Source organism: Podarcis gaigeae (assembly GCF_964106915.1).
Source record: "Podarcis gaigeae genome assembly, chromosome: 8".
NCBI classification, from domain to species: domain Eukaryota; kingdom Metazoa; phylum Chordata; class Lepidosauria; order Squamata; family Lacertidae; genus Podarcis; species Podarcis gaigeae.
In genome coordinates, this window is record NC_139684.1 from 55,224,702 (window position 1) to 55,239,893 (window position 15,192).

Consider the following 15,192-nt stretch of genomic DNA (forward strand, 5'->3'; position numbering starts at 1 on the left):
TTGTTGCAATTGCTTTTTGTTTTTAATGAATCAAGAAAAGCTGGATTCAGCACTCTATAAATTAAGACGGGAAACTGAAGCCCCATCCTGAACCACTGGAAATGTGATTCAACAATGTCTAAACATCTTAAGAATTCAACAGACATTATTCACATATCCTTCCAAAGGTACCTTGCAACCATAACTAGAAACTTACTTTCTTTTAAGGCTGAGATTCTCACACAGCTGATTTCAGTGATTTTTCTGCACTTGCACAGAGGCACAATATGCACATTGCCCCATGAGCTTTTTGATATTGGTTTGTGCAACCCTAGAAGTTGCACTGTGTGTCCCTCCTTCCCACATGTTTTGCCAAGTGGATAGGCATGAGCTTGGCAGACTAAGTTTGTTAGAGCCTATGTAAATGAAATGGTAGTTTAGTCAACCTAGGCTGACTTGCTATTCAAACAACATGTATTTCTTTCAAAACAATATTAACAGAGTTTCTCCACATTTTCTTTCCAGATCTTGAGTTCTATAGCTCAATACTTTCAAAACGTACAGAACTTTCAAGAACAAATACTGAATTTAAAGAGAGAGAGAGAGAGAAATCAATGGTACCTTTTAAAATACCCAGAATAACAAGCTATCTCCAGTCTGGCACTGTAGTTATAAGAATCCCTCCTGAAAAATCATTTCTTTTTTGACAACAATGTAGGTACTGAAATTGAAGGAACTAGAAACACTATGAATGAAAATGCAGTTTTCTGGAGTTTTAAAAAAAGGCGGTGGTAGTGGAAGAATCAATGTTCTTTGGAATCAGAGTTATCAAAAAAAAATTGGATTCTTCTAGAATCTCAACGCCTCCTTTACAAATCAGTTTCTTCATGTAGAATTCAAGTCTGAACATTTTCAGGTCAACAGTCCAAAATACAGAGGGTCTCTGACCAGCAGGAAGCTACATTGACCAAGAAATATTGGTGTTGTTTTTAAATGTGTGACGGCTGCTGAAATAAAGGCTTTAGAAGACAGATATGCCCCCATTAGAGGAGATTATGAGCCTTATGTTTCCAGTGCAAAACTGTTGACATGTGATGGGCAAGTGGAAGGAGCAGTGGAAGAAAGGAAATGGGAAGAGTGGACAGGGGGCAAACTTAAGAGGCAGACTCTCCAGCCACCTTGGTCGGAGACAAACCAACAGGTAGCTCAAGTCTCACCGCCAACTTTCATTTCTGCTAAAAGAACATTCCACAGCTCTGAGGCAGCAGGGCGACTTAACAGGTTTCCGTCTACTGTTCAGCGTGAAAGTGGGCCACAGTTGGGGCTCTCAGCTTGTGTGTGGCTCGGTCAGAGCTGCCTTTCTCCCTTCTAGCGCTGAATGGAATGGATCAGAGGGAAGTTCACGAGATACAGTTCCCCACGTGTCATGAAATGTGAGCGATCTGTCGGACCCGAGTCTGTATTTCTTGTCGACACAAAGGGCAGGTCTCTAGTTGCAAGGCACACTCCATGCACAAGTCACTAAAAGAAGAACAATGATATAAGATGGGTTACTAGGGCAACTTCTGTCCAGGCAATAGTATGCAAACATTTAAGTTACACAGAACTCTTCATCAGGAACAACAGAAATGTCTTTGCTCTTTTTAAAAAACAAACAAACAAACAAATTCATTTTTGTTGTGGGAATGGAGCTGTATCCAAATAGCTTTTAATCCAGGTAGACCAACTGAAAATAATGGACCAAAGCTAGTTGTGCCTATTTATTTCATGGGACTACTCTGAGCATGGATGCAACTTATGTCATGTAATTCTCCATGGGAACACCGAATGGGCAGGTGGGTGTGTCACAACTCACATGATTTGTCAATGCTAACTTTGTTGTGGACAGTTAATAGTACAGAGACAATGCACATATTCTAAGCAGTAAAATCCATCTTCTTTGTTGCCTCAAGACTTATAGGGTTTATGTACACATGAAGCAGTGGGGGAATAAGGTGGGTAGTAGAATCTTAAGGGAGAAGCGTGGACAGTACCACGTCATACTGCAGGTATAGCAGCAGCAGCAGCAACAACAAAATCCCTGCTAGTAGAAACCTAGTACAGCAGGAAACAGGCTGATCTGGAACATCTCCTCCTTGCTGTGCTTGTTGTTCTTTGCAGGCTTCCCCTCTTGATGATGAAGAAAAAACAAAAGTGACATTCCTCACCTGCAGCCTGAACTGGCAGAATCCCTTCTACCACCTCATCCTACTACATATGCAGACCAGGTCTAACCTGGATTGCAAAGCTTTACAAAATAGAAAATCAATAATAATAATAATAATAATAATGATGATGATGATGTTATGAATAATTAATAATAGTATTTTTAATCCACCTTTTAGAATATATATCCTGTATAGTCTTTTAAATGTGTTTGTGAGGGGGGGCATTTATTGGTTTTTGTTTTATTGTAGATTTTCTCATTTTAAATTTTTAAATTTTTATGTTGTGAACCACCCTGTATACCTTGGATGAAGGGCAGTATACAAATTTAATAAATAAATAATCCCTCCAAGACCAATTACAGCTTATCATACTAGGGCATGTAAGACAGGGGAAGCTACAAAACCATGATAAATAAAAGGAATAATTATCCACCATACCTGTGACCACATGGCCTGAGTTCTGTGTCTGCTATTTCATCGCAGCAAAGAGTGCAGCAATTCTCTCGAATGCTCACTTGTTTTAGCAAGGCCAGTCGTCTATGTCTGAAGAGGAAAAATCAGCAGGATTCAGTTCAAAGAAACAGTTTCAAGGGATCCTGCTCATATCAAATGTATTTGACTATGGACATGGTCACCTTACACGACAATGAATCTCAGTTTAAAATCTGTGAATTAGTATGCACAGCAATGGAAACAAAAACAACAAAAACAAATTCAATTAACAATTTATTCAATTCTGTTAACTAAGGCCACTGCAGAATTAATGCTCTGCATATCCACTAGTTTATCAAACAAGTACACAGATTTGATACAAAGCATGAAATCGGGAATCTGGAAGATCTAAACTTCTCGTTTAAAGCTACCACCACTGGAAGAAGTTGTTACCCCTTATAGTTGGGGAGGGTCTAGGCAGAATATGGAAAGCTCCCCCTCCCAACTAGCCTTTCTCTCGTTCCCCTAATAAACCAATCAACAAAACTTCAGATGTTAGTCAAAAACCTGAATCACAGAAACTGGATAAATAGCACAGAACTAATCTAATCTATGAAAGTTGGCTTTTGTTTACATGACTCATTCTCATGGAATAATCTGCACCTAAGTTTGGGACGCGGGTGGCGCTGTGGGTAAAACCTCAGTGCCTAGGGCTTGCTGATCGCATGGTCGGCGGTTTGAATCCCCACGGCAGGGTGAGCTCCCGTCTTTCAGTCCCAGCTCCTGCCCACCTAGCAGTTCGAAAGCACACCTAAGTGCAAGTAGATAAATAGGTACCGCTTTATAGCGGAAAGGTAAACGGCGTTTCCGTGTGCTGCGCTGGTGCTGGCTCACCAGAGCAGCTTCGTCACGCTGGCCACGTGACCCGGAAGTGTCTTCGGACAGCGCTGGCCCCCGGCCTCTTAAGTGAGATGAGCGCACAACCCTAGAGTCGGACACGACTGGCCCGTACGGGCAGGCGTACCTTTACCTTAAGTTTGCCCTAGATACAACTCTCAGAATGACAGGTATCCAGCATTTCCCACATTACATTTTCAACCTGCATTTTCTACAATCGACACACAAAACAGTTCCGAGGTTAAGTGGTTCTTCCATTGTGTAAGGCTGCAGTGTGTGAAACTACAGGCTTTTGATGAAACTTCACATGTGTAAAAACTTCACAGGATACCCTTTATTTATCATATCCAAATGGGTCAAAACCTACAAAGAACAAGACTGTAATCTCGGCTTTCAGTTCCATGCACTGACAAGTAGAAAATATTACCTTGGTAAAATGATTTTCTCTTCTGCTGTCAAGAAGGCATAGTCATTAAAGGTACTAAATTTAGCTGATGGTGGATATTTGAAAGGTTTTGCTCCAAAGTTGAACTCACACTGTTGATAAGACATGAAACTAGCTGCAGGGAAGAAGCCAGACCTGCAAAGTCAAGGGACACTAATATTAGAGCACCACCATGCAAAGCATCCGACACACAGTGCCACTTTCTATTAGACTGAGAAATACCCATGACTTGTAGAATCATCCAGGTGTGCAGAACGGATTGGTCCAAGGTCACCCAGTGAGCTTCATGGCCAAGTGGGGATTTGAAGCCTTGTCTCCAAGGTCCTAGTGCAACACACTAACCACTACACCATGCTGTCTTTACTACAAGTCATGTCTTGTTTTCTAGTTAGGGATAGGAAGGTCTGGCTATCCCAAGTAGATGGGTTGCAGACTAAAGAACGCCCCCCTTCCCAGGTATGCTTGGATCCTTAACATGCCATTTCAAACAGGCCCCTTGCATATCTATTCCCTGCCTGCCTCCAATACCCAGCCTGAATTCCACTCTTTGCTCACTCAGATTTCCTGGACAGAGACAGCAAAGCATCTATGATCCATGCTCTGGCAATCTACAATTTAAGACTACTGTAACCCATTCCTTGTAGCACTACCTTTGAAGACTTTTTGGAAACAATGCTGGAACCAGAGTAGTGTAGTGGTTAGAGTACTAGACTAGGATGTGATTGACCAGTTTTCATATTCTACTCAGCCATGAAGCCCACTGGGCGACCTTGAGTCAGCCACTCTGTCTCAGCCTAACCTACCTCAGAGTTGTTGTGATGATAAAATGGAGAGTGGGAGGCGTGTGTAATCCACTACAAGCTCCTTAGAGGAAAGGTGGGATATAAATGCAATACATAAATGCTAAGTTGTAGTGACAGCTATTATACAGGTGTTGCACCAGTTGAACTGGCATCCAGTCGTCGAGTCAGCATGTTGGCTTTGACCTTTAAAGCTGTTTATGGCTTAATACCAGGGTATATGAAGAGCCACCTGTCTCTGTATCTAACCTATATGTTCTATTGAGGGCCTTACCCAGGTACCCCATATCTTAGGTGAGGCAGGTGCCTCCCGGAGAGAGTCTTCTCAATGGTGGCACCTCACTTATGGAATGCTCTCTACAAAGAGGTCCATCTGGAACCCTATTCTGTTGTTCTTATGGCATCTGGCAAGTGTGGTTTTATGTTCCCCTGGCCTTTTAGACTTAATTTTATTGTTATCTGGGTCTTAAAAGCTTGCTATTAATTTTTCACTGCTTTCACAAGGGCTACATACTTACACAGCAGAAGAAAAGACTTGCTTCTCAGCAGGAAGCTGGTTCCCATTTAAATAAAAGATCATTTTCTTGTCTTGTAGGTCCAGCAAAAATCCTATTGTATCACCTGAAGTCATATATAAGAAAAAACACAGGGTTGTTGGAGATCTGTTTAACAACCCACCCGACAATAGTGACTTGGTATATGCAGTGGGTATATATACCAGTCCCTTTTCATATAATTGTAGAGTTAGAAGATACACCAAGGGTCATCTAGTACAACTGCCAGCAATGCAAGAATCACAGCTAAAGAATCCCTGACAGAGGGCCATCCAACATCTGTTTAAATGCCTCCTCTCTTCCTTTATGTTGTCTTTAATCCTGAAACCTTGCAGCAAGTATTGAAAGGCCTGATGAGGATATAGCACTGATTTCTGCACACTGTGGTTTGCAAACTGAAAACCAACTTTGGGAATGGAGGCTTCTCCCTGACATGAATCGTATGTCGCTTCCCTCAACAGCTTTAACTATGGTTTACAGTGTACAATAACAATGGTTAAAAAAACCAGGCTCAATCTTAACCAGGGCTGGTAAATTGTCTTCAAACCATGGTTAAGAAGAGAACTCTGGTTAGCACCAAGTAGGGTTATAACACCTGTAACTCTAAACCATGGGTAGGCAAACTAAGGCCCAGGGGCCAGATCTGGCCAGCTGCCTTCTAAATCCGGCCTGTGGACGGTCTGGGAATCAGCGTGTTTTTATGTGAGTAGTATGTGTGCTTTTATTTAAAATGCATCTCTGGGTTTTATTTGTGGGGCATAAGACTTGGTTCATTTTTTCTCCAAAATATAATCCGGCCCCCGACAAGGTCTGAGGGACAGTGGACTGAAAAAGTTTTATGACCCCTGCTCTAAACTATGATTTAACTGTAGAGGGGAGAATTCACACAAGAGGGAAAAAGAAGCAGACATTAGTATTTGAACTTTTTGTAAGTTTTAAACTATTGTTGCAAATTGTTACTGGGTTTTAAAAAAATCTTTTTGTAAACTACTTTGAGTTTTTGTTTTGTAAACATTTTATGAAATAAAAAATAAATATGTTCTGGAGGCTGACTCCTGATTTACAAATGAAATACATTTTGCAGGGAGCCAGTGTTACGCCTGCTCAGTCATCTCCAGCATTTTCTTAAATTTAAGTAATTAGGAAGCTAGGTAAGAGTTTGTAACTGGAAGGAGGAAGGAAACTTTGTGCTCCTTTTTCCCCAAATGCAGGATGAATTGATGCTACATAGATTCCACATAATGCAGAGAAGATCAAGATGAACAGAAGCACATTAAAACATTGACCGCAGGGACTGGATGCACATCAGAAACAAAAGTAAACATGTTGTAAATATGCTCTGAAAAATGCAGTTGTGCCTTGAGTTTGCAGTGCAGGCACCAACATGTACATATCATGCTGCTCCTCTGCAGTCTTCACCGCAGATAGCATGTTGATCTCAATACTGGATGTGCAATTTGCATGACTGGCAGTGAGAGCAGCAATAAGAATGTCTGTGTGGGGTCTGTGGGGACATTTGAAGGAAGAGGGGACATTTGGTTTTTCTAGGAAAGGCTTCCTGTGCTTCTAGTTTACTGCTAAAGCACTGAGCTAAAAGCACAGGAAGCTGATGTACGGACATGTCCCAAAAGAATCATCTGGGAAAGAGACCCCTTGGATCCCTGGGCCATCTGTTCCATTGTCCAAAAATTCAATTTCAGTCAAGATCCTTTCCTGGCTACACTTGTTTCTCCTTCAGTGGCCTGGAAGGATCCCAACTTGGATCTAGTTCAGCGGAGTCCAACAATAAAAGCCTTTTCCTAGATTGCACCACTTCAGGTTATAGGTGGAGAACTGGACAGTTGAATGCTCCCCCCATACAAAACCATTCCTGCATGTAGTGAGGACTGAAAAAAGTGCGCAGCCTAGCTTTACCAATCTGACAGGAGACCTCATGCCTGGGAGGCCCAAATGTGACCCTCTTCCATGACACTTGGGACTCTTTGCAGGCCACACACATGTGCCAGCCATACCTTCTTTTCCCTAGGCCATGGGCCTCACTGGCTTTGTTCCACGCTCTCCTAGTGTTTCTGCCTAGCTGGAATGTGTCCTTGAACTCTGATGAACCTTGGACTCTGGCCTGCCCGGATGGACGACAGAGAGAAGTGTGTGTGCAGAAGCTAGCCTACTGCACAAAGGTAGGCTCTGTCCACTTTTGCTTCTGGTCCCACCCACCAGTGGCATGTGGCCCTCAGAAGGCTGCTGCGAAGGGATGAAAATGGCTCTTCGCTTACAGTGACCTACAATGGTAGGAGACAAAGTAGAAGGGATTCTAGGCTACTAAATTGGCAGATTTGCTCCCCTCTGGGGAGTGCTAGAACAATTTCCCCGCAAATGAAGACGACAACAGCAACAACTGCAACAAGGTGGGTGGAGTACCTTCCTTCCAGCACGGGTGGGAATGTGGTTTACTTCTGGCATTATACCAGATCAGCTGCCGGCAGCCATCGTATGCACAGGAGTACTCATCGTCCCCGATACCGTAACCTTCCTTCAGGGAAGATAAAATACAGCATTTATTTTTCTTGAGACATGACAATACTTGTGGGAATCTTGTTTTTAAAGCTTCTCAACCATTTTGCATAGCTATGGGCACATGGGGGTATCAATATGTTTTTTCTTAACAAGGGTGAGATCTGAATGCAGGTTAGAATATGTGGTCCACTGTTGGACTACACTGGGCACATTTATGCCCTCTTGCAAGTACAGACTCAGGGCCTCTCTCACCCAGAGTTGCTTCCTGCTGTGTGATCATACACTGGGTGAATTCCAAAAGGGGAAAGATCCATAGGCTATGGCTTCCTTGTTGTGTATAGCTCTCTGACACTTTCTGAAATTGCAAAATCACCTTTAAAACCTAGTCAAAAGCTAAATTTGGTGCAAATGCAATGCTACAACTGAATTTATGCTGGATTTGTGCAGGAGAGAAGAGGAGGGAGCATGCAAACAGGTGGGATATTCTGGCTCTCTTGCTTAAGATTAAGAAAATCCCATCCACACCAGTCATTGCACCAAACACCAGTGCACATTTTGGCATCAAAGTGCTGTGCAATAACTGATAACTAAAATACAGTTAAATGTACAGTTGTGCTGCTGGGGAAGGTGAAGAAAGGCTCTCATCTACCTTCTTCTCCAGCAATGCCAACTCTCCCCACCATATCAAGGTATTTGACCTAACCCTATACAACATTTTTACTTCAGTGAAACACCTTCCCTGTAATTGTATATTGCAACTTTTGCCAACCTGTGCTGATTGGGGCTGATGGGAGCTGCAGCCCAAAACATCTGGAGGGCCCATTTAAACCAAAAGTTGCAAGAAAAATCAGAATCTTCACATGGCTTCTGCAAAGATGTCAGTGTTGGAATGAGGTTAAAACCTCCAAGCAGGTTGGTTCCACAAGTTTAATGCCCCAGTGAAGGCCTTCTATCTGGCTCCCATCTACCTCTCTTCCAAAGGTGAAAAGGACCCAGAAAAGAGACTCCAAGGCTGATCTAACTTAATGAGTAGGTTCCTATGCCTATGGCAGAAAGTGGCACTTACATGATTGAGGAATTTGCTGTCTTTGGTAGCCCATCCTATCTGCATCACCCCAGAAGTAATAGCTGTGACTTCATAGTACCAAACTCCAGAATCCACACAGAAAGTACATCGGACGCTTTCAAAAGACGATGCATCACATCGGGCCTAATGAAGAAACCAAAAGAAAAATAAATGCTTGCCTTCCAAAAATAAATAAATGCTTGCCTTCCAAAAGACAACAGCTACCTGGCCCTAGCAGGAGGAATTTAAATCCTTGTAAGTTCTCAGCTCCATTTTGAGGCAGCAGGCTCATATTTCAGAAGAAACCGATTCTACATTTAATACTGAATAGGTAACTCACCTGCAGGGGTGAAGATGTGAGACTAAGTGCCCTGCAGGTGTGGTCTGAAAAAGCCTTGCTTTTGTTTTGTTGTTTCGTTCTGCAAACACAGACAGCTGAAAATTTATGTCTGGAGTCTGCTACAAAGTCAGGTGGAGCCTTGAGTGTGCTATGCACATGACTCTCTGGGAATCCAATGCTGCCTTGCAGGAGGGGCTCCTGCTTGCCCTCCCTTATGCTTTGTTTGCATATTTGCAAATAATGCAAACTAGTAATTATTTCTCAAATTGATAGCAAGTGATACAGGGTTGTGATATGTATATTCCAGATCCTGAATGCAGGCTTTGTAGTCCATTTTAATAAGTTCACCAGGATCACCAACAGCTACATTCTGAAACAGGATTTGTAAGTCTTACTGTATCCCCTTTGATCTCACAACCTTATTAATCATTGATTAAAACCTCTTGCTAAACTTCCTCTCTTTCTGCTATTTCAGCTGGGTTTATTTAAAAAAAACAACACATATAAAAATGGCTTGGTTTGACTTACTGCCTATATTATCTCAAAGAGAGTGAAGCCTCTAGTGTGCTCTTTTCCAAAAGGAAATGAAACCCAAATTCTGAAACTTCTTACTGTTTGGGGAAGTTTAGAAGACATAAAAATATGATGGAATTAAGCACCAAAACTTACCTCCAACCCACGTGGTGAAATCTTAAGGTATTCACTGACATCGTTACTATTCAGCATGGCATTTATGTTGGTCAAATCAACTTTCTCGTATGTAAACTGCCTGCCTTCTTTCAAAACTGCAAAAATACATATTTAGAAGTTATAACTGTAGTAGACGTCCCAATACTGCAAAACATGGATCTGGCAATCAAATGTATCTGCTCACCTGATGCGACTCTTACTGCAGAGCGTTAGTTAAGCAATTTGATCAAATGGTCTGGAATTTGACCGAGAAGGAAGCCCCCAATCAGGGAACACATTAGATACGTTACTAGTTAGAATAAAGTTAAATTTATACAAATAATAAATTAAATTGTCACTGTATTTCATTCATTAAATGGAATTTTTGCTACACTTGTCAAAGATGGGATATTGAAATTCTCAGAACACTGAGGAGGGGTGATGGGCAGGAACTGGGAACTGTGGAAGATTATGTACCTCTTCTTCATTAAAGGGACTATCCGACAGACCACCCACTAGTACAGGCATATGAAAGTTTGGGTGCAAGGTCCAAATTAGGCTGGATCCAATTTGGCCTGAAAGGCAGTTTTCCTTGAACCATGCCCACCCTTTTCAGATCTGATGTTGCTTATGATGTCAGCTGGGGAGCAGGTCGATATGCAGCTGCAAATGAACAATTGGGGGCCTCAAAGGGTGCTCCTGAATGTTCCCTGACAAGCGAGCTTTGCTATCTGTGCTGATCAATGGTGACAGCAAGCGCTGGTGAAATTCCACATTGGGAACACTGTACTGTAGCCAATCCCTGCCCAAACTGGAGCTTGCTGCAAACACCAGTGAGCTGCTCAACACTTATAGCAAGCCCTGCTTACACACTACTTCAAAGAGCCTTTTTGCAAAGGCTCTGAAACAGCTCCTGCATTTTCCAAGCCTCTTCCTATTCCCCTTTTAAGCCCCTGCAATTGGGGGCTTAGAGAAAGAGACTTGTAAAAGGCCCTGCCCACCTGTCAAATTTGGCCTGCAAGTCAGATCCTGATTAGGGTCTGGCCTATGGAGTCAAAAATTATTTCTCACCCCTGATTTAGACCTTTAAAAGGTTATAACCAGGCCTTTAGATTGAACGCAGGAACTTACTGAAAGTCAGTGTAGCTCTTTCATGAGCATAAGTATTCAAATGTGACTTACTCAAATGTGACTTACACACTTATTCAAGTGTGACTTACTCCCACTAACAAGTGGGCTGCTGCATCAAAGCCAAATGAGCCCAAATTTTAAGGACTTTCCCCCCTTAAAGGCATTCCTATTTTTAGACTTTGAACAGCAACCAAGCTTTTGCCAGAGACTAGATTCTAAATTCAAGGGAAGTTGCAACCCAAAGAGAACACAATGGTGGCAGAAGCAGAAGCCTATAATCACCATGGATTTCCTTCATATATTACCCACAGCAATGTGGTTACTGCTGTCTTGTGGATGCTTCCATATCACTCCCGGTGGCCTGTGCAACTTCCACCCACGAGCTTAAGGTGAGTTGCATAACAGCACATTCAGGTCAACTTGTGAAGTGGGCCACAGTCTCCCACTACTTTTCTATAGGGATGGCTAAATTAAACTGATTAAAAAAATGTCTGGGCAACAAAGTTTTCACCAGTGCACTTCCTGCTGGAAGGAGGACAATGCAAGGCAGATGTTTGCTTGGGGCCATAAACTCTCCACAGCAAGTCACGACAAGTTACACCCATAATAATTGTACACCTCACTTAGCTCCCTTTGTGAAAATTGCTCTGACAGACTTGTCTGACCTCAAGGCTAAAATGTACAAAACTGCTACACTGTGAAGTGCAGGAAGAATCAGTTCTCTGAGTGTTCAAAGGTCCCCTAAAGGGTTAGGCAACTATCCCAAGACATTTCCCAAATTTTCTCCACCTTTGAGTTATCCTGCCTCTGGGTTAAGTGACCCGAATTCAGTAGCAGTACATGCACATAACACTGCTGGTTTTATCAAGGAAGTTTTCACTTTCAGATACTGAAAACTACGTTACACCGTAGCAGTAAAAGTTTGCTTAAATACCAAATAAAACATTGCATTTTTGAATGCAGAGCATGTCACCAGCAACACCCCCATCTCACAGATAAATTCTTACTTACATAGATTGTCTAAACTCCACTGCGCACAGAATCCGACTTGGCGTTTTAAGTAGTCTGGATTATCTGTCCATTTCTCTAACAAGACTAGCTGGTCACTGATGCACGTTTCAGAAACTGTCATTTTATTTTCACCTAAAATGGTAACACAAAGTGATGATTGTCAAAAAACCTTCACCGGAAACAAAGCTTGTTCATGCTTAAACATATCATTTTCTAAGTATCCAAAAGCAGTATTAGTTTCTCTTCTCTCTTTCTCAAAGAGGAACCAGGCAACATTTAAGCAGTCAGTGGAACTTACGTCACTGGCCATGTGATGATTAGCTAAGCAAAGCACCTTTCCAAGCATCCAAGAGGGCCTTTGCAGACACCATTTCTTCTTCCCTGCCCTCCTGACACCACACCCTTACTATCTGGCAGGGGTGGGTAACTTTTTCAGCCCAAGTAGGCAACATCCTACACACACTCACACCCCTCTCCATTCCCCACCCAGGCTTTATCAGAATTCAAAGATGCATCCCAGTCAAGCAAAAGCACTCAAGGAGGGTGGAAAGCAGGGCTGGAGAAAAGGGGTGTGGTCTGGCGAGGGGCCCGAGGGCTACATAGAGAGGCTTGGAGAACTGTATTTGGCCACCAGGCCTGAGGTTCCCCACCCCTACTTTATAGCGCTAAAGGGCTCTGTTTGAAGGCTAAACATGTTTTGATCTCCCTCTGCCCTTCGGTTGGGCATCACTTGGGCCTGTTCATCCATTAAAAACAAGGCAACTCTTGTCAGGATATTGGGACTGTAGGCAGCACCATGCACAGATATGCAAAACCACAGGCACAACTAAACAGTCCTGCCACACCACACAGTCATTTGGTGTTCTCTTTAGAGGAAGCTGCAACAGCAGACATGCTGCTCAGCTGCTTCCAGGCAACTAAGAATACCCTCCAAATCTCAGGTGGGGCCTGAGAGCAGAGGAGGAAGAGCAGTTGTCAGGCTCTGAAGGTTCACAATAAAGAACTCCATAGCACTTGGAGCAAGCCTAAGCCATCTCGTCAGTGCCACATGCATGCTTATGAACAAAGTGTGTGTATGGGGGGGGGGGGAGTCCAACACACAGACTACTAGGAACCATCTTGTGTTTTCCCCATAGATTTTGAGCTAACTCACTTACTTGTTTGTGCAAACTTTTCCAGGGCTATTAGTGCAAAAAGCATTACGGTTGGGTGGGACTGGAACTCCTAAGATAAACAAGAGAATTAAAGGATACAGTATTCCCTTAAACTGACCTCCAAAAACAACAAACTTTAGCCAATTTGTCAAATACAGGGAAAAACATTGCACTTTCAAGACAAAAGCATTCATGTCTTGTCATACAGGGCTTTTTTTAGAGACCCAAGCACCAAGACAAAGTCCTACGCAGAAGGAAGAAGGAAGCTGTTCTGGATTACGGAAATATCCATTGCTCAGCTCAGAGGATCGGAAAACAAGCCACTGACTCCCACAAACCGCCTCCTTCAATTTCAGGCTTCCTCTAACTGTAGTTTGCTGTAATGTTCAAATCTGGCAACTGTGGCTTGGAGGCTACTGCTGATCATGGACTGCTTGATTCAGGAATCTGAACAAACTATAACTAGAGGCCAAAGCACAGCAAGAAATGAGTGTGAGAGACTTGAGGAGAGTGGAGCTGATGCTGATGTATTGCTGATCTTCCAAACCATGGCTTGGAGGACTGTGGCATCTGAACCCGGGCCACAGAGGGGATGAAATTTCTAAGCAATTTCTTCTCACCTATTAAGTCTGGCAGGGGAGGCCGTGTTCTACCTCCTATCATTTCTGTCAACACATTATAAAAAGCTTTCTTTTAACCTTTCAAAGCTTTCCAGACAAATATGAGGCCTCTAAATTCTATTCTTTCATTAATTTCCATTGTACTAAAGAACAATGTAATGATTGTACAACGTTGGTTTTAATTTAAGACCTTTTATACATTGCTTTTTTCCTTGAAAAACAGAAGTAAGTTGCCTGTAAGTTTATAAATGCTCCTAAAGGGGCAAATCCACACCATCACCTACAGATGGTGGGATGGGAACATTACTCTTCACTGCTTGCCCAGAGGAAAAAATGTGCAGGTGAGCACATGACTCTTCGCCACATGAACAACTTCTGAAGCTGACTTGTGCCTTCTGATATGGGGGGCTTCTGCATTCATGGCATGTGCTCTACCTCTCAGCAATGCCCCCTCCCCATTTCTATGCATCCCCTCAACACACACTCACTACTGAAAAAGGAGGATGGTGGCGGCAGCAGCAGCAGCAATGATGAAGGCTTGACCCCATGTTGGGAGCTGTTTCCTCCCAAAACTTAACAGGATGAAATGCAAGGCCCTGATCCCTCTGATGTTCACACACACGAGACATAGCATTTAAAGAGGAACAACATTAGAGGAAGATTAAATTGTGATACTCACCAAGCTCTGCAGCAAGTATTCCAAGATCCCTTGGCTGAGTAAACCTACACTTGCAGGGCCTGCAAGAACACTAAAAATGAAACACGTGCATCGAAGCTGCTGCATTACGTTTTTTAAAACTCAATTCCAAAGAGCTTATTGTACAACTCTGCCCTCCCTGATATCTTGTGCTCTATATGCATAAGGCATTGTGCAAGAAAGAAAGAAATCAAGTATATTTAGTTTAGCTTTTAAAAAAAAATTAAGCAGGAAAAGCCAATGTTTTTTAAATACAGTAATATTGCATCTTAAGCACATGTAACTTGTGCAATTTCAACCAAAGGTGGCAAAGCCTACTCAGTGTGCTGACTCCAGAAGGCAAGGGATGATTGTACAGGGACAGTTCCAAGGGTTTGGGTAAGCATACAATCATACTGTGCTTAAAAGGATCTCAGAAAGCTAGATTCCACAGATAAGTTCACAAGATGGCATGAAGGTAATATCCATCCCCTTGTTTTTAGTATTAACCTCCAGCAGTCAGCTGTATATTGGATGCAGGCAGGAGCCCACAAATTTTTGCTAGGTGTGACAGCCAAGTATTGTTCCTACTGGACACTTCCCAGACCCAGCTACACAAAGTATGTACACCGCTCTTGTATTTACTGCCCCTAGTTATTGCAACCTCCCTCCCACTGTAACCGATAACAGTAAGTGT

At 42.7% G+C, this 15,192-nt stretch overlaps 1 protein-coding gene across 3 annotated transcripts in view; it reads right to left on the reverse strand.

Annotated features, from left to right (window-relative positions):
* Positions 1–15,192, reverse strand: part of RSPRY1 (ring finger and SPRY domain containing 1) — a 36,091-nt gene continuing 20,899 nt past the window's right edge. For all 3 annotated transcript variants that reach the window (XM_083751453.1, XM_083751454.1, XM_083751455.1), the window contains 10 exons: positions 14,499–14,557; positions 13,203–13,269; positions 12,046–12,177; positions 9,904–10,019; positions 8,895–9,038; positions 7,733–7,844; positions 5,279–5,381; positions 3,943–4,095; positions 2,625–2,729; positions 1–1,500 (listed from right to left, as the gene is read on the reverse strand). In XM_083751453.1, coding sequence (XP_083607579.1) covers positions 1,404–1,500; positions 2,625–2,729; positions 3,943–4,095; positions 5,279–5,381; positions 7,733–7,844; positions 8,895–9,038; positions 9,904–10,019; positions 12,046–12,177; positions 13,203–13,269; positions 14,499–14,557 — 1,088 coding nt within the window. In that variant the 3' untranslated portion in view covers positions 1–1,403. The remainder of the gene's footprint in view (positions 1,501–2,624; positions 2,730–3,942; positions 4,096–5,278; positions 5,382–7,732; positions 7,845–8,894; positions 9,039–9,903; positions 10,020–12,045; positions 12,178–13,202; positions 13,270–14,498; positions 14,558–15,192) is intronic.